Source organism: Neovison vison, chromosome 3, assembly GCF_020171115.1.
Source record: "Neovison vison isolate M4711 chromosome 3, ASM_NN_V1, whole genome shotgun sequence".
Taxonomy (NCBI): domain Eukaryota; kingdom Metazoa; phylum Chordata; class Mammalia; order Carnivora; family Mustelidae; genus Neogale; species Neogale vison.
In genome coordinates this window covers 20796764-20815479 of record NC_058093.1, presented here as the reverse complement: position 1 = coordinate 20815479, position 18716 = coordinate 20796764, and the positions used below count along the sequence as shown (strand labels likewise).

The window sequence follows — 18716 nt, the reverse complement described above, 5'->3', positions numbered from 1 at the left end:
AAAAATACTTTATAACTTTAAATATTTTTCTATAATTAGCATATACTTCTTTTATATGCATAAAATAAATAACACATTATGACAAACTTTTTGACTGTCATAAAAGCTAAGGATTGTTAAATATATTTTCCATGCAACTATGGCATCAGGAAACCAAGTTATTATTAATTAGGACTGGGGATATTAGTAGAGAGAAACCAAGGCAGAAAAATACTCTGGAAATAACAATCTGTGGAGATAGAGAAATGTGGAAATCAGTTTTGACCTTACACAGTATTTAACAAAGCAGAAATTAAGTCTGTGCATATGGTAATTGAAGATGAAATCTCACATTAATTTTAAAAACTAGCTACCTGCTCACTGATTGCAGAGTTCAGGGAAGAGTGATGTTCTGTTCAGTCAAGGTCAGGGCAAAAGAGATGATAAATCATATTTGCTTGATACAAACAGACAGCTTCTGTTTCTAAGAATTTGCATTGCTTTGTTATTGAAGTTCTCTTCATTTCTGATTAATACATGAACTCTTCCAACAAAGACACATTAAAATTAGCGTTTTCTGAAAGGTTTACCTTGTGCATCATTTCCATGGTAACCAGCTACTGCAGCTAAGCAAAGGGAAGACCTAATTCATTCTTCTAAAGTGACACTGATTCACGTCTAATTCACATATGTAGGCGTGGGTGTGCCATGGGTGACTGTTTGTATGTATATGTCAAGAAATGTATATGTATATAGATATTTGAGTGTGGTAATCTCAGAGAATGGAAAAAACAACATCCATCCACAAACACCAAACCTTGAACCTTGTAGTTTGTCAATATCATATGCGATTTTTATTTGCAAATTTCCAATGCATGCTCTGGCTGACAAAAATTATGTAAGAAATATAAGCTTCTGGATATTTTACAACCTCAACATTTCACCATGATATTGCTTTTAATAGTTTTTGAAAGTCAGACCAAATATAGTATTTGAGGTGGAAATTACTTACATTTAAACTTTTTAGAGTTAGTATGGAATCTAATTAGTGAAGGAGGAATATGAGAACGGTCAACAACTGATTGAAGAAAATGTATAGATACAGTCATAATTATATCCAAAATGATAGTGACATCATCACCATTACTGTTTGTTTAAGATAGCCTCCAAAATAGACTCCAATGATCTCTGTTTCTTGGTATTCACACCTTCATGGGGTGCCTTCTCTATACCAGCATTGGTATGATTCATAGCATATAGCAGAAGTGATGGCATGTCAACTGTAGGGATTAGTTTTAAAGACATTGAAGCATTGATCTGGGTTGCTCCTCCTCTTTATGGGATACTTTGTTTTGGAGGAAATCAGCTGTCATGTCATGAGCAGCTGTATGGAGAGGCCCAGATGGTGAAGAACTGAAGCTTCTAGTCAATAGCCATCTGACTGATCTTGAAAACACAGTCTGACACCCAAACTTCCAGATGACAGCACCCCTGGCCAACATCTTGACAGACCCCGAGCTGCAACCACTTAGCTATGCCCCTTCTGGATTCATGACCCTCAGGAACTATGTCAGATGATAAATGTCTTTTGTTTTAAGTTATTGAGCAATTTGGGTAATTTGTTATAGAGCGATTGGTAGCTAATACAGATTTTCATACCAAGAAAACAGCCTAAATTTGGGGACTATTTTTGGAATCAGGCAGTAGGCAGAGGCTGTAAAGACTCCGAAGAGTGTTAAAAAATGAAAACAGGGGCACCCTGGTTCTGGCTCAGGTCATGATCTCAGGGTCCTGAGATTAAGCCTGCGTCAGGCTCTGTGCTCTGTGTGGAGTCTGCTTCAGTTTCTCTCTCCATCTCCCTCTGCCCCTCTTCCCCTCTTCCCCCCACTCTATGCATGCTCTGTCTCTAAAATAGAAATAGTCTTTTTAAAAAGTGAAAACATAAATTGTCTTGCACAAATTACTAATAGAAATCCTGAACTTTAAGAAAGCTGCTGGTAAGGGCTTAAAGGGAAGTAAGGAACATGACATTGAAAAGAGGAGGAAGGAGGATCCTTGTTATGTAGTGGCAAAAACTGCCTGCTGTGATATGGAGCATTAAAGAAACATGCCTAACAAAGTTAGTGACCTAAGATTTCCAAATAAAATGTTGAAGGTGACTTCTGATTTTTTCCTGCTGCTTACATGAGATTGAAAGATAAAATACATGCCCTAACTGAAGAACTAGTAAAGAATGATGAGTTCGGATTTAAAGATTTTGAAAATTCTCAGCCTCTCCAGGTGGGAAATAATACTAAAATTAAGAAATGGTTTCTGAGCAAACATCAACTCTAGGGCATTTCTGGAAAAACATGGTATAAAGATAAAGGATATCAGAATGATTGAAGATCTTGCTTCTGAATGTTATTCCACCAGACAAAAATTCCTCTAAAGGTTTTGAAAACATTATTCACATATAAAAAAGAGGGGTGGTTTGGTGGAGACTTTTAAGAAACTCAAAGGTGTTGTTCTTCAAACTTTTCTCCAAGTTTGAGAAAGGATTATCTCAAAGAGACTTGTCTATTCTAGTGGACCCCAATAAGATTCACAGTGGACTCCCAAAGTTTTTAAAGAAATGTAACAAAAACACTGCCAAAGCAGTATAAAGTTAAAAGCTCTTGTATTCTCCAAATTTTACTGGCAGTAAGCAAGCTGAGAGAACTACTCAGGTATAAACATATCTGTCAGTCTTAAAAAAGGAAAGTTGATATAGAGCATGGGATCATTATCCCAGTGGGCAGAGCTAAGAGGCATAAGCAAGAATAGGACTGAGATCTAATCAAGAAGTTTCCAGTTTTTGGCCAACTTGATTTCAGAACACCTATGGACCAGTGCCTCCATGTTCTCCCTTTGAATAGACATTCCACAGCAGTTATCATGTACCTATCCAACCATTGTATGTGAGAGTTTTGGTGCAGACACGTTATCTCTTTAGTTCACAGGTGCACAGATTGAGAGGAACTGTAATTAAGGAATTGTACTTAAATCATATACATAAGGTATCTCATTTGTTCCTAGATCTGATTTTGATCACGAGATCTGGACTTTGATTTGATACTATGATTGGAGGAGATTCTGGGCAACCTTGGTGAGAGTAAGGTATTTTACATGTGAAAGAGATAGGAATCATTGGGACCAGAGGACAAACAATGGTAGCCAGATTCTAAGACCTCTCCAATGACCCTCACCTTGGTATACTCATGCCTTTGTACAGTTTCTTCCTAAAACAAATATGTTGGTCAGTGTGACCAACAGAATATGGCAGAAGTCGTGCTATGTTACTTCTGAAGTTATTATAAAAGACTCTCTCTCTCTCTATCTCTCTCTCTCTCACACACACACACACACACACATCCTGTTCATTTCATGTCACAGCATACGCCATATTGTGAGTAGCCCCATAGAGAGGCCTCAGAATCTGAGGCATCCAGGCACAAGCCACCTGAGTGATCTTGGAAGTAGATCCTCTAATTCAATCATGCCTTCAGATGGTTATGATCCCAGCCAACATCTTAACTGTAACCTCCAGGAGACCCTAAGCCAAGAAAGACTGCAACCCAGCTGGTTCTGGATATATAACCCTCCAAAACTGTGAGATAACATACTTGTTGTTTTAAGTCACTCAATTTCAGAATAATATTTTATGCAGCAATGGATAACTGATACACTGGTATAAGTTCAACTAGAATTCTTGGTAAGTCTATCAAAAATGCATAAGTATATAAAAATCACATCTCTATCTTACATTGAATAATTTCTCATTTAGCAGAAAAAAGGACAAATTAGAGGAAGGCCATGGAAGAGAAGTAAAAAAAAAATGTCTAGAAAGATTTAGACCTACCTCTTCATGAGGGAGTAGAGAAGACTGTGGACCATGTGACTGGCTAGACTGGGCTCAAATCTAGCTCTTCTTCCTGTGTGTGTCCCTGGGGGAACCATTTAATCTCTTATTGCTTCAGTTCATCATCTTTAAAAGAGCAATAAAGTCTTTGCAGGGCTGTTGTAAAAATTAAACTCATTCACTTATTCAGTACCCTTCAGTGAAGGTCATGTGCCAGGCACTAGCAAGAGCAGGGAGTATCAGAGACTTGGTCTCCTCTCCTGTGTGTGGATTTTACCATCTAGTGGAGGACTTAACTATTAGACAAATAGTCACACAACCATTTATATCATGTTTGCTACTCCTGCTATAAGAGAAAGAATGGAATTATGTGGAAGTGTTAAACATCTGCCAGAGCCTCTCCAGGGAGTAAAGGAATGATATTTAAACTGAGTTATAAAAGAACAGGAATTGGTTAAATGGAGAAAGATGGAAGAACGATACAGACAGATGGAATAACATACTCCAAATCTCAAATCTAAGGGAAGTTTGAAAGTCTAAAAAAGGGTTGAAGTTTAGTCACTGAGGTGTGGGTAGAAGCCAATGTTAGACTAGAGAACTGGACAGCAGCCAAATGATGTGGATCCTTGAGGGGTACATCAAGGATTTTGAATTTTATTTTAATAGCGCTGGATGGCATTAAAAGTGTTCAGGAGTGGGAGTGTTGTGATTTGTCTTTTATTTTTACTCTATATGTTCTGTATTGGATGGTGACAAGATTTAATAAGAAGAGATTAATAAGTAGGCTACTGCAGTACTCCAGATACAGGGAGATGAGTGGCTTGAATGATGGTAAAGAGATACATGAAAGTAAGTCAAGTATTTTTATATATGCTTTTCTTAGCCTTCCTTATCTCATAAATTCAATCACCGTTCATGTAGTTGCTCAAGCCAAAAATATCAGAGTTATGCTTGATTCCTTTCTTTTTCTCACTCCCTAGGTATGGTCAGATCAGCTCTATCCTGTATTTTAATCCCAATTCCAGTCTCATCTTAGCCTTTCCACCTGTATTATTCCCACTCTGACCAAGCCATATACTCTCTCACCCAGGCCACTGTGATAGTCTCCTAACTAGTCTGTGTCCCTTTTTGCTTCCCAAGTCTATTTTCTATAAACCATCCAGAATGACCTCTAAAACATACAATTTTGTTAATGTCATTCCATTGTCCCAAGAACTCCAGTGGTTTTTCATCACACCTGGGATAGAATCCAAACTTCTTAACAGCCAGAAGGCCTCCTGTGCAATTGAACCCTTACCAACATCTTTGACCTCTTTCCCTACATCACACTCCCTTGCTCAGCACCACTCCCTAGTCACATTGGCCTTCTTACCGAAACATGCTGAGTTTATTCCTATTTCAGAGCCTTTAGACTTGTTCCCTCTGCCTACATTGTTCTTTCCAGATCCTCCTGAGGCTGGCTCCTGCATATCATTCAGGTCTCAAAGAGAAAGAACCTCCCTCCCATCCTTTTCCTTTGCTTTTGCTTCATAGTCTTAGAGAAGTTTACAAATAGTTTTACTAACTTACTCTTATCTAACTACCTTTTGAGGAAATAAGCTCTGAGCTCTTTAAGGACAAAAACTTTGACACTGCTACAACCTATGTCTAACAAATGCTTAAATGACATGAATCAGAAGAACAAATATTATTAAAATATCCATGCTACCCAAAACAATCTACAAATTTAATGCAACCTCTATCAAAACAACAACACTCTTTTTCACAGAACTAGTACAAATAATCCTAAAATTTGTGTGGAACCACAAAAGACCCAAATAGCCAAAATTTTCATGAAAAAGAACAAACCTGGAATTATCAGAGTCCCAGATTTCAAGATATTCTTCAAAGTTACAGTAAACAAAGCAGTATGGCACTTGCACAAAAATAGGCGAATGGATCAAAGGAACAAAATAGCTCAGAAGTGGCTGCATAGTATTCCATTGTGTATATATACCACATCTTCTTTATCCATTCATCTGTTGATGGACATCTAGGTTCTTTCCATAGTTTGGCTATTGTGGACATTGCTGCTATAAACATTCGGGTGCACGTGCCCCTTTGGATACGATGCAGCCATCAAAAGAAACGAAATCTTGCCATTTGCGACAACATGGATGGAACTAGAGCGTATCATGCTTAGCAAAATAAGTCAAGCGGAGAAAGACAACTATCATATGATCTCCCTGATATGAGGAAGTGGTGATGCAACATGCGGGCTTAAGTGGGTAGGAGAAGAATCCATGAAACAAGATGGGATAGGGAGGGAGACAAGCCATAAGTGACTCTTAATCTCATGAAACAAACTGTGGGTTGCTGGGGGGAGGGGGGTTGGGAGAAGGGGGGTAGGGTTATGGACATTGGGGAGGGTATGTGCTTTTGGGTAAATTGGAAGGGGAGGCGAACCATGAGAGACTATGGACTCTGAAAAACAATCTGAGGGGTTTGAAGTGGCGGGGGGGTGGGAGGTTGGGGTACCAGGTGGTGGGTATTATAGAGGGCATGGCTTGCATGGAGCACTGGGTGTGGTGAAAAAATAATGAATACTGTTTTTCTGAAAATAAATAAATTGGAAAAAAAATAGCTCAGAAGTAAACCCATGCTTACATGGTCAGTTAATCTATGACAAAAGAGTCACAAATATACAATGGGGAAAAGACAGTGTCTTTAACAAATGATGCTGGGAAAACTGTATAGCTACATGCAAAAGAATGGAAGTGGGCCACTTTATCGCACCATACAAAAAAATAAACTCAAAATGGCTTAAGAACCTAAATGTGAAGCCTAAAACAATGAAACTCCTAGGACAAAACACAGGCAGTAATTTCTTTGACACTGGCCATCAGAACATTTTTCTAGATATGTCGCCTAAAGCAAGGAAAACAAAAGCAAAATTAAGTGTTTGGGACTATACTAAAATAAAAGGCTTTTTACAGAGAAGGAAACCATCAACAACTAAAAGTCAACCTGCTGAATGGGAGAAGATATTTGCAAATGATATAGACAACAAGGGGTTAATATCTAAAACATATCAAGAACTTATAGCACTCAATACCAAAAAAACCCTAATCCAATTAAAAATGGGCAAAGGATCTGCATAGACATTTTTCCAAAGACAACATACAGATGGCCAGCAAGCACATGAAAAGATACCCAACATCACTCACCATCTGGGAAGTGCAAATTAAAGCCACAATGAGATATCACTTTATAGTAGTTTGAATGGTTAAAATAAAAAAGAAATAACAAGTGTTGATAAGGATGGGGAGGAGAAAAGAACCCTCATGCTCTGTTGGTAGGAAGGAATGTAAATTGGTACAGCCACTGGGGAAAACAGTACAAAGACTCCTGAAAAAATTAAAAATAGAATTACCGTAATTTCATGTCAGGTATTTACACAAAGAAATGAAAACATTAATTAGAAAAGATATATGCACCCTTATGTTATTGCAGAATTATTTATAATAGCCAAGATATAGAAGTGACCCAACCATCCATCCATAGAATGATGAACGGATAAAGAAGAAATGGCATATATATATACACACATATGTGTGCGCACATATATGTATATATGTGTATATATGTATATATGTGTGTATATGTATACACGTGTGTGTGTATATATGTGTGTGTATATAGATATGTGTATACATATATACACACACACACATTCATTCCACACAGTGGAATATTACTCAGCCATGAAGAATAATGAAATCTGGTATTTGCAACAATATGTGTGGAGCTAGAGCGTATAAGGTATAATGTTAAGTGAAGGAAGTCCATTGGATGACTGGTAGTTGCCACGGGGGAGGTGGGGGGAGAGATGGATGAAAAAAGTGAAGGCAAGTAAGAATACATTTATCTTGGACAGTAAGAAATATGTAGAATTGTTGAATCATTATATACCTAAAACTAATAAAACACTGTATGTTAATTATACCTCAATAAAAATTTTTTAAAGACTTTTATTTATTTGAGAGAATGAATGAGAGAGAGAGATAACATGAGCAGGGAGGAGGGGCAGAGGAAGAAGAAGAAGCAGATTCCCTGTTGAGCAGGGAGCTCAACACGGGGCTTGATTCCAGGACCCCAAGATCATGACCTGAGCTGGAAGATGTTTAACCAAGTGAGCCGCACAGGTACCCCAGTAAAAAAAAAAAAAAAAAAAATTCAAAGACAAAAATAAATGCACAGACATTTAGACAACATTATAAATGTAAAGACATTAGTTTTGTTTTAGCATATAAAAGATATCCAAAGAAAGGTAGTTGCAATTGTTTAGTCTGTATCCAAAGAAAATACCTTTTCCCTGATTCTGATTTAATTATGCCCTTGATAAATTTGTTAGTGATTACTATTGCCATCAAGTAAAATGGAAGCCTTGGTGTGTGTATGTGTGTGGGGGAATCCTTTACCATTCTACTTTTGAATAAATAGAAGGTTAATATGGGAAGAGTCTGTACAAATTCTAAAGGACAGTGGTAAACAAACCTAAAAGAACCATCCCTGATTCCCATTCGATAGTAGTCACATGCCCAATAATCCTCTTCTCCTGAGTACAGGTACTGCCTGTACTTCCTTCTTTTTCTTTTCTTTAGATTTTTACTTACTTATTTGAAAGAGAGAGATAGCAAAAGAGAGTATGAGCAGGGAGGAGAGGGAGAAGCAGGCTCCCTGCAAGCAGGAAGCCTGATGCAGGGCAATTCCAGGACCCCAAGATCATGACCTGAGCTGGAGGCAGATGCTTAACCAACTGAGCCACCCAGTTGCCCCAGGACCTGTCTCTTTCTTATAACTGACAAATACCATAAAGGTGATTAATGATCATGTTATATTAGTCTGTATTAATAGACTGGAATTTGAATTTCTCTGCTGTGCTGTAAAGGTAACTATAGAGAGAGCGGCATGGCAATGAATTGTGGGCAGCACCTAGAATTTGTGAGCAGCTCTCAGATAAGACTCAACAGGAAAACATAAACCTCAGTCTTCTGCCAACAACCCAAGAGTGCTTATATGTGGAGCTTTCCCCAGTCAAGCCTGTGATGAGACCACATCTTATCCTGACATCTGGATTTTAACCTGGTCATACCTTACAGCAGAGAGCCCAGCTAAACTGTGCTTATACTTCTGACATACAGAAAGAGTGAGATAATAAATGTATGTTGTTTTAAGCCTGTACATTGTAATTTGTTACACAGCAGTAGAAAACTAATATAAAAATCATAGACAGAAAATACAGAAAAGCAAAATTTGGTCAAATATAGGGACACACAACTGATAAATTATTGAACACTACATCTGAAACTAATGATGTACTATGTGTTGACTAATTATATTTAAATTTAAAAATATATAAGGAGGACATGATCTTAAATAGAGCTGTCTAAAAATGAAATGAACTTCATCCAAGAATACTAAATTCTTCATTGCTGGAAGGGTTTAAGTGGTGCAAATGTTGTAGTGCATCATATTGAATTGGTGATCTTCACAGGGCTCTTTCTACATTAAAAATGACATGATTTTAAGTACTCAGTATCACCAATGACCTAGGACAGTAAGTCCTATAGATAAATACAAACAATCTCTGCTTACACAACTAACGTTGCTGTCAACATTCGTATTCTCAGTCAGCAGATCGTTTAACTGGGCCATTTGCTTTTAAAGTCCGAAATAAAGATACAAAGAAAAAACTCTTTGCATATTATTTTTTTAAAAGCACAACATAGTAGTATTTCAGTTAAAAAGCAATTATATTCATAAAACTTCATGCTTTCAACAATTCTAAGAAGTCATTTAAAAAAAAAAAACACTATACCCACTAAAACCACTATAGCCTGGTTCTGGTGCCAGAAGGAGGTAGATAAAATTACCAAATGAAAATGTAAGACAATACTGAGAGAAAATATCTGTGGATCTATCTCTGGATAAAGGACTCGTATCCAGAATATATTAAAAAAAGAAATTTCTGGGGCGCCTGGGTGGCTCAGTGGGTTAAGCCTATGCCTTCGGCTCAGGTCATGATCTCAGGGTCCTGGGATGGAGTCCCATATCGGACTCTCTGCTCAGCGGGAAGCCTGCTTCCCCCTCTCTCTCTGCCTGCCTTTCTGCCTACTTGTGATCTCTCTCTGTCAAATAAATAAATAAAATCTTCAAAAAAAAAAAAGGAATTTCTACAACTCAGTCATAAGGACATAAACAACCCAGTTAACACTTGGGCAAAATATTTGAATAGACATTTCTCCACAGAAGCTATTCAAATAGCTAATAAGCACCTGAAAATGTACTTAACATCATTAGTCACTAGGGAAAATATGAACTAAAAGCACAATCAGCTCTCACTTTACACCCACAAGGATGGCTACAGTAAAAACGACAGGAACAATTGCTGCCAAGGAGAGAGAGAAACAATGACCCATTGTGCATTTCTGGTGGGAATGTGAAGTGGTACAGCCATTTTCGAAAAATAGTTTGGCAGTTTCTTAAAAAATTAAGCATAAATTTACCATACAACCCAGCAATTTTGCTCCTACAGATCTACTTAGGATACAAGAACTGAAAACATAGGCCTGCCCAAAAACCTGTATGAGAAGGCTCATAGCAGCATTATTTATGATAGATGAAAAATCAAAACAACCCAAATATTCATCTACCAATAAATGCAGAACTCCAATGTGATATACCCACACAACAGAATACTCTTTAGCAATAAAAAGGAAGGAAGTACTTGCATATGCTGTAATGTGGATGGACCTCTACAGCATTATGCTAAGTGAGAAAAGCCAGCTGGAAGACCATATATGGTACATGGCCGTTTCTTTGAAAATTCCATAAATTCAAGTATATAGACAGAAAATATATTAAGTGATCATCTGGAGCAGGGTGTGGGAATGGGCGAGACTGAAATAGGCACAAGGGATATTTTTGCATGACAGGAATGTTCTGAAATTGGACTTTGGTGATGGTTGCATGAGTCTATAAATTTGCTAAGAGTAAAAAAAAAATTGCTTAGAGTCATTGAATTGTTCATTTTAAATAGGTAAATTTTATGGTATGTAAATTATACCTTAATAAAACCATTTTTAAGAAATGCCTCCTTCTAAAATACTAGCTACTAGATAGTAACCTTATTTGAAAGTATGGATACACAAATGCTCTCAGGGACTTCTGCCCTCAAAGTGTAGGATCTAGTTGGGTTCAAAAGCAAATCTCATGAATTCAGGCTTCTGTCATTTCGGTGGGGAACAGGAAGAAGACAATTGATGTTTGTCCCAAGGGAAAGTATTTGGAAGCAAGTTTACCACATACACAAGTTAACGAGGGCAGTGTTGTAATGTTTGCAAAGAACAACCTTCCCAATTCCCTATGGGTACTTTAAAAGCACACATTTTAACATGAGGATCACGGATATAAAGTAGCCTTACACAACAGATGAGCAGATCTTGTCACATCCCTGCAGCGTGATATTTGATAGCATAATTTGACTTCTGCATTTAAATTTTAAAATACCATCTAATTCAGACACCTCATTATCAGATAGGTCTTTCCACTTCCACCCAAGTTTGTTTAAATGAGAGCCATTCATAGCACATTTGTGGAATTATTAATCAACTTAAACCATGACCAAGAATCTGTATACACAAATCATGCACTGACACGTTCTAAGGAACAGAGGCTATGTAAGTAACTAAAAATGCATATTTAACTTTTGGTAAATAAGGAAAAACATTTTTGTCCCTAACATTGCAATTATGTACCTGGAATGAGATGCGCCTCTTTCCTGGGAAGTCTGGGAGGACAAACTTCCATCGAAGGAGTTTCCTCGGTGGCAGCCTGAAATGGTGGCCTTGGGTGACATGGGATCTGACTGGAAAGTTTCACAGACCACCTGGAGTCCCTTTTGGAGGTGGAGATAACAAATTAGTTCTTCTTTCTTTCTTTTTTTTCCTTCAGGTATATCTTCTATCATTAACTACCATATTACATACATTGTTTCTTAAAATTGAACATTTTTCTTTATAGCATCGCTAACCACAAGGTCAGAGACCAAATGATTTTGTGTTCATCCAAGAGCAAATGGAAAAAGACTTCTAGAGAGCCATGTAAGTTATTTTAAGCATTCAACTGAGTACTTTCATAAACGCTATTTCATTTTGCTCTTGATTCTTTTCTTTTTCATCTCCAGATACCGGGATCTATAGAAAAGTTACAAACTACCAACTCATCAAAGATATGCCAATACTGAGATGAGCTGAGTAAGGCCTGAGCTGGAAACCAGGTTAATAAGAGCTGATCGAATTGAAGCCAGAAAATGAGAATCGAAGCACAAGGTTCAGGTTTTTCTGTCACTCATTAAAGAAGAATGGGATACATTTTTTTCAATTGAAGATGATGAACTTTATTCTGATTTGTTAAGCACAAATGCAGCCATTCTTTTAAAGAATAGCTTATTTTAATGACATTTAGCTAATATATATAACTCTGCTCAGATAAGAGGACATTGTCTTTCGATGGGTATTACAGATAAAATTCTTCATTATGTACAAAGACCCTCAAAAAATTATCATAGAATTTAAGTCCTCATAATATCTATTTTCTTATGTGAAATAAGAAAACACTGTCCAACCATGATGCATAGAGAGACAAATACAGCTAGAAAGTTCATAAATAAGTCCACTGAACCAGATCAGAGAATCCCCTAGTATGAGCATACATGTGTGCTTCATGTTAGGTAATTTGGGCAATACATAATAGATGAATCTGAACCTTGAAATCAAGAACCTAGAGTTAAGTTTTAAGATGAATATAGATTATAATAGCACTCTCAATAGAAATATAATATAAGCCACAAACAAGAGACACATATCTAGTTTTAAAAATAGTAAAAATCTGTGAAATTTTAAATTATATTCTGTTTAACCCCAAATTATCACCTCAACATATAATCAATATAAACATTATCATTAAGATATACATTCTTTTTTCATATTAAGTAGTCAAAATCTGGTATATATTTGATACTTACAATACATCTCAATTCAAACTAGACTTATTTCAAGTGTTCAAGGACCACAATGGGCCTCATGGCTACCATATGGGGCAGTGCAGATTTAGAGTAATATGTAATAGACATTTTCATAATATTTGTTCTTCCAATCTATGAGCATAGAGCATTTTTCCATTTCTTGGTGTCTTCCTCAATTTCTTGCATGAGTACTTTATACTTTTCTGAGTACAGATTCTTTGCCTCTTTGGTTAGGTTTACTGCTAGGTATCTTATGGTTTTGGGTGCAATTTTAAATGGGATCGACTCCTTAATTTCTCTTTCTTCTCTATTGCTATGGGTGTATAGAAATGCAACTGGTTTCTGGGCATTGTTTTATATCCTGTCACTTTACTGAATTGTTATATGAGTTCTAGCAGTTTTGGAGTGGTGTCTTTGTTGAGTTTTCCACATAAAGTATCATATCATCTGCAAAGACTGAGAGTTTGACTTCTCTCTTGATTGAGAAGCTTTTTATTTCTTTATGTTGTCTTATTGCTGAGGTTAGGACTTCTAGTACTATGTTGAATAGCAGTGGTGGTAACTGACATTGCTGCCATGTTCCTGACCATAGGGGAAAGCTCGCAGTTTTTGCCCATTGAGAATTAATTCATTGTGGGTTTTTCATAGATGGCTTTGAAGATATTGAGGTATGTACCCTCTGTACCTACACTTTGAAGAGTTTTGATCAAGAAAGGATGCTGTACTTTGTCAAATGCTTTTTTAGCATCTTTGGAGAATACCATATGGTTCTTGTTTTTTTCTTTTATTACTGTATTGTATCACATTGATTGATTTGTGGTTGTTGTACCAAACTTGTAGCCCAGGAATAAATCCCACTTGGTCGTGGTGAATAACCTTCTTAATGTACTGTTGGATCCTATTGGCTAGTATTATAACTTTCTTAATGTATTGTTGGATCCTATTGGCTAGTATTATAACCTTCTTAATGTACTGTTGGATCCTATTGGCTAGTATTTTGGTGAGAATTTTTGCATCTGTGTTCATCAAAGGCATTGGTCTGTAATTCTTTTTGATGGGGTCTTTATCTGATTTGGGGATCAAAATAATGCTGGCTTCATAAAATGAGTTTGGGAGTTTTCCTTCCATTTCTATTTTTTGGAACAGTTTCAGGAGAATAAGTATTAATTCTTTTTAAAATGTTTAGTAGAATTCCCCTGGGATAGTTGTGCATTATTAAGTGATATTTATGTGAAACAGGAGAGACTAGAGGTAGAAAAATCCAATTAGGTGGTTCCAACTGCAATCTAGTTATGAGGACCTGGATTTAGAAGGTAGTTTCGGGTGTAGGGAATAAAGAACACACCTGAGCAACATAACAAGATAAAACAGTATGACTCAGCAAGAAATCAAATTGAGAGGAGGAAGGAGAATGAAACAGGAAACATATTTGTTGTCTCTAAGGGGTCATCAGTTATAAGACATCATTATTTTATGTTCAATTAAGAAAAAACTCTGTTAATTAAACTAGGATCCTTACCAGTGAGGACTTTTTCTAATATATTTATTAAAGGCACTATCTTGGGCTTATTTAGGCATAGTTTTTGATTATATATTCATCCTGTGTATATGTAAAAAGGAAGATACAAGTGAAATAAATTGGTAGAGGTACTCTTGAAATTTCTAAAGTTAAAATTAGAGTTTTTGACACATGTTTTTCCACAAAGTAACTTTCTCTGTGTCAAAAATGTTATTTCTTCAAAGTGTTATTTCTTAAAAGAGTGCTCTGCTATTCCCTCTGACATATTCTTCTAAGTCACTGATCCCGATGCTGCAAAGTTAGATGCTGGAAATGACACATTCATGCTGCACAACCTTATGAAAATGACAACTTATCAATACTGCTACCAGACACGGAGGTTTTAAGAAACCAAAGATCATCAAACATGTGATTTCAAATATTAAAAGTGAAAAAAATTTTTATCTTAAAATAGATAAAATAAAGCAGATAAATCACAGTGTCTGTACTTAGTAAATGTTCAGGAAACAGTAGATATAATAGGACTTTAAAATTTGTGGTTTTGAGGGGAGAAAGGATGATGGCCCTACTGAGAGTAATGCATCTGTTAGAAAGAGGATCCAATGTCGCCAGAAAGCAGAAAATTATATTTTGCACAAGTTGAATTGGAAGTACAAGTAGCTCGTCTAGAAATACACTAAATTAATGGCAGTATACATAACCATGTGGTTTTGAACTACCCTAGCCCTCATTTCTTTCTTTTCCAAACCAAAGAAAGCATGAATAAAAATTTCACAGAATTATATTCTTTTTTTATTATGCATATTCTCTTTTATGTGGATTCATCTTGATGTTTCATTAAACTTTAGATTTCTTATTTCTTTTTTTTTAAGATTTTATTTTTTTATTTGACAGACAGAGATCACAAGTATGCAGAGCGGCAGGCAGAGAGAGAGGGGGAAGGAAGCTCCCCGCCAAGCAGAGAGCCTGATGCGGGGCTTGATCCCAGGACCCTGGGATCATGACCTGAGCCAAAGGCAGAGGCTTTAACCCCTAAACTTTAGATTTCTTAAAGGATAAGACTATCTATACCTTATGCCTTCTTTCTCCTCCCTCCTCCCACCTGCTCCAGCATTATCTTCGTTACATTACGCTTGACTAAAGAATATTAAGGAGATTTTTTTTCTTTCTTTTTAAGATTTTAAGACTTTATTTATTTGTCACAGGGAGACAGAGAGAGAACACAAGCACAGGGAAAGGCAAGCAGAAGGGGAAGCAGCTGAGCAAGGAGCAGAATGCAGAACTCCATCCCAGGACCCTGGGATCATGACCCAAGCCAAGGGCAGACACTTAACCGACTGAGTGACCCAAGCATCCCAGATATTAAGGAGATTTAATACTTGAGAACAAGATGACCCTTTAATTAATGTAGGAGAAATAATGATAACTAACCCTTATGGAATGTTACACACTAGTCATTGAAGTAAAGCACTATTACACACTAACTGTTGGGATAGAGCACTACTGATCACACATGAGTCCTTGAGAAAATGCCACTGATTACCCACTTGCCACAAAGAGAAAACACAGTTATACATGCTCCTGGTTGGCACTCCCACCCCGGATAAGTGCCTAAAGTTATTTTCCATATTTGACAGAAAACCGGAGACTACTTAATGTTTTATATTCAGGAACAGGAACTTGTTTTGAAAGCAAGTAGTGTCATTCTAGAACACGTTTTATCCTTCATACTACACTACAGCCAGGAAATGACACCTCCTTTCTTCCCACAATCCCAATAAACTCACCTCTCGATGTCTTGCATCTTGATTTGGTGATTCACAGGTTTGACTTTGACTGTTGATAGGAGAGCTTCTCTTAGCTGCCAAGATAGGGGAAATACCATCACAAATTTTATAAGATTATGATAAATAAGCTCATTTTATTTCACCAGTGCATTTCTTTAAAAAAAATCATTTTAACATATCATTATCAGCTTGAAAGAAAACATTTAATATACTATTTTGTAAGAAGAATCAAATAACCAATTAAAAACGCTTCACATTTCTAGGTTATCATAACAATATAGATTTGTTCATCTATTCAGGCTGACTCAATGGGCTATGATGCTAAAAAGTTGACAATACTAAAAATAATAATAGTTAACATCTATATAGAACTAAGTGTCACATCCTTTCAAAAACATTTTTTTGTATACAGTACTCATCTCTTATCTGTGGAGATCTCTTCCAAGTGGATGCCTCAAACCGTGGCTACTTCTGAACCCTACCTATACTGTTTTTTCCTACACATACTTACCTATGATAAAGTTTAACTTATAAAAGATTAACAACAATCATTAATAATGAAATTGAATGATTACAACAATATACCGTAATAGAAGTTATGTGAATGTGGTCTCTTTCATTCTCTTTCAAAATACTTTATTGTACTGCATTCACCCTTCTTCTTGTGATGATGTGAGATGATAAAATGCCTATGTGAAGAGATGAAGTGAGGTCAAGGACATAGGCGTTGTGATGTAGTATTAATTACTGACCTTCTGATGATTTGTCAGAAGGAGAATTAAATCATCTGTGTTTGGACCATGGGGAATTGAAATCGCAGAAAGTGAAACCACAGATTGGCGGGGCGGGGGGGTACTACTGTCTCAACTCATTTAACCCTTACAATAACATATCATAACATATGGACTACTATTAGACCCATTTTACAGATAAAGATACTAAGGCACAGGGAGTTTAACTTGCCCAAGATCATTTGACTCTCACTTGAAGGTTCAGGCCCAGGCTTTCTGGCTTCAGGGTCTATGCATTTATGAGCACATTAAGCTCACATCAAGCTTCCCCTACGGCAAGATTCAAATCAATTATGTCTTTTCCTGAGGACTGGGAACAGTGGGAAGTGAAGCTGGCTGTGCCACATGAGAACTGTGAGCAAACTGATGCTGAGAAAGGGATTTACTGAGGTCACAAAACAATAGACCCAGCGAGCGTCACCTACATGCCACTGCTTTCTTTTCTGGCCATGTGTCTGAGCTGAGTTTAATTTCACTTCAGAAGCTGGGCACTGTTTCACCTCCACAGGTATCAGGTAGATGGGAATTAACCGACTGTGAATATCATCCAGAAGCAAGGGAGGGTAACGTGAATAGCCCCAGTGATTCATGAGGGACACGATTTCTTAATAATTTTAACGCATCTGTTAAATGATAGTTGATGTATTAATGAGAGAGAGATGGAGAGAGAGACCTAAATGTGAAGTGACCTCTTTATTTAAAAGGAAAGCGATGACTTAAAACTATGAAAAAAAATTTCTTAGTCAACATAAAGATGTCTTTTTCAGTAATAGTTTTGTTTTACTGTAACATATTTTATTTTCTTCTTATTTCTATTGTTTTCAGTTTTTTAACCTTGTACATCCATCTTCACTTTCAGATGGTTTTAATTTGATGAAATTAACCTCATTCCCTCCATGGAATCTGAAGTCGATCACTTCTGGCTATGACATTTTTATACAGTTAGTCTCTTGCTATTCGAACCTTATGACAGACTGTTACTCTTGAATTTACAACTTATGTCACTAGTTAATGTATTGTACACATTAAATATGGAATTAATCTACTTTTACATATGAAAAACTTCATCTTTTGTTTGAATTACAATAGTAAGCATGATTTGTCACTATAAGCATCTTATCACATGTATAAATAATATGGCACTCTTTTTTATAGAAAACACTTTAGCATATTATGTACCTTGCAAAGTTATGTTAAATTATAGGGGGAAAATACATAAGAACTTCTTGATGGTTTCCTTTTCCTTATGAAGCTCTTTACATGCATAATCTTCTACTGTCTACAGAAAAATCTTGGGAACTAAGCAAATGATAGAGATATATTTATCTCATGCATCTATAGATGTACCACATAATTTATCTCTTTCTAGATGTTATTATCAATGCTAAAAGTTTGGTTGGAAATAGAAAGATGGAAGTTACTAAGCTATAAAACGGGTGCCTTAGGTGGATTCTTACTTATTCCACATTATGAGGCCATATAAGGTGGTATTTATTTTCTCCGTTTTAAAGAAATAGGAATACTCAGGCTAGGTAATAGCTCAGGTTAGGTATCTAGTAAGAGATAGATCTGGAATGAAGCATCTGCCTTCCAGGTACTTTTCAAGCTATCATGTGTTAGTCTTTTACAACTCACCAATAAGATTATTTTATTAGACATTTCCTGTAGTGAAACACTTTGATAGCAAATAAAC

The 18716-nt window shown here is 36.5% G+C and overlaps 1 protein-coding gene across 15 annotated transcripts in view; it reads right to left on the bottom strand.

The window, feature by feature from the left end:
* Positions 1 to 18716, bottom strand: part of UNC80 (unc-80 homolog, NALCN channel complex subunit) — a 223950-nt gene that overhangs the window by 190139 nt on the left and 15095 nt on the right. For all 15 annotated transcript variants that reach the window (XM_044241491.1, XM_044241501.1, XM_044241499.1 and 12 more), the window contains exons 6-7: positions 16233 to 16306; positions 11659 to 11798 (exon numbers count right to left, since the gene is read on the bottom strand). In XM_044241491.1, the coding sequence (XP_044097426.1) occupies positions 11659 to 11798; positions 16233 to 16306 (214 nt within the window). The remainder of the gene's footprint in view (positions 1 to 11658; positions 11799 to 16232; positions 16307 to 18716) is intronic.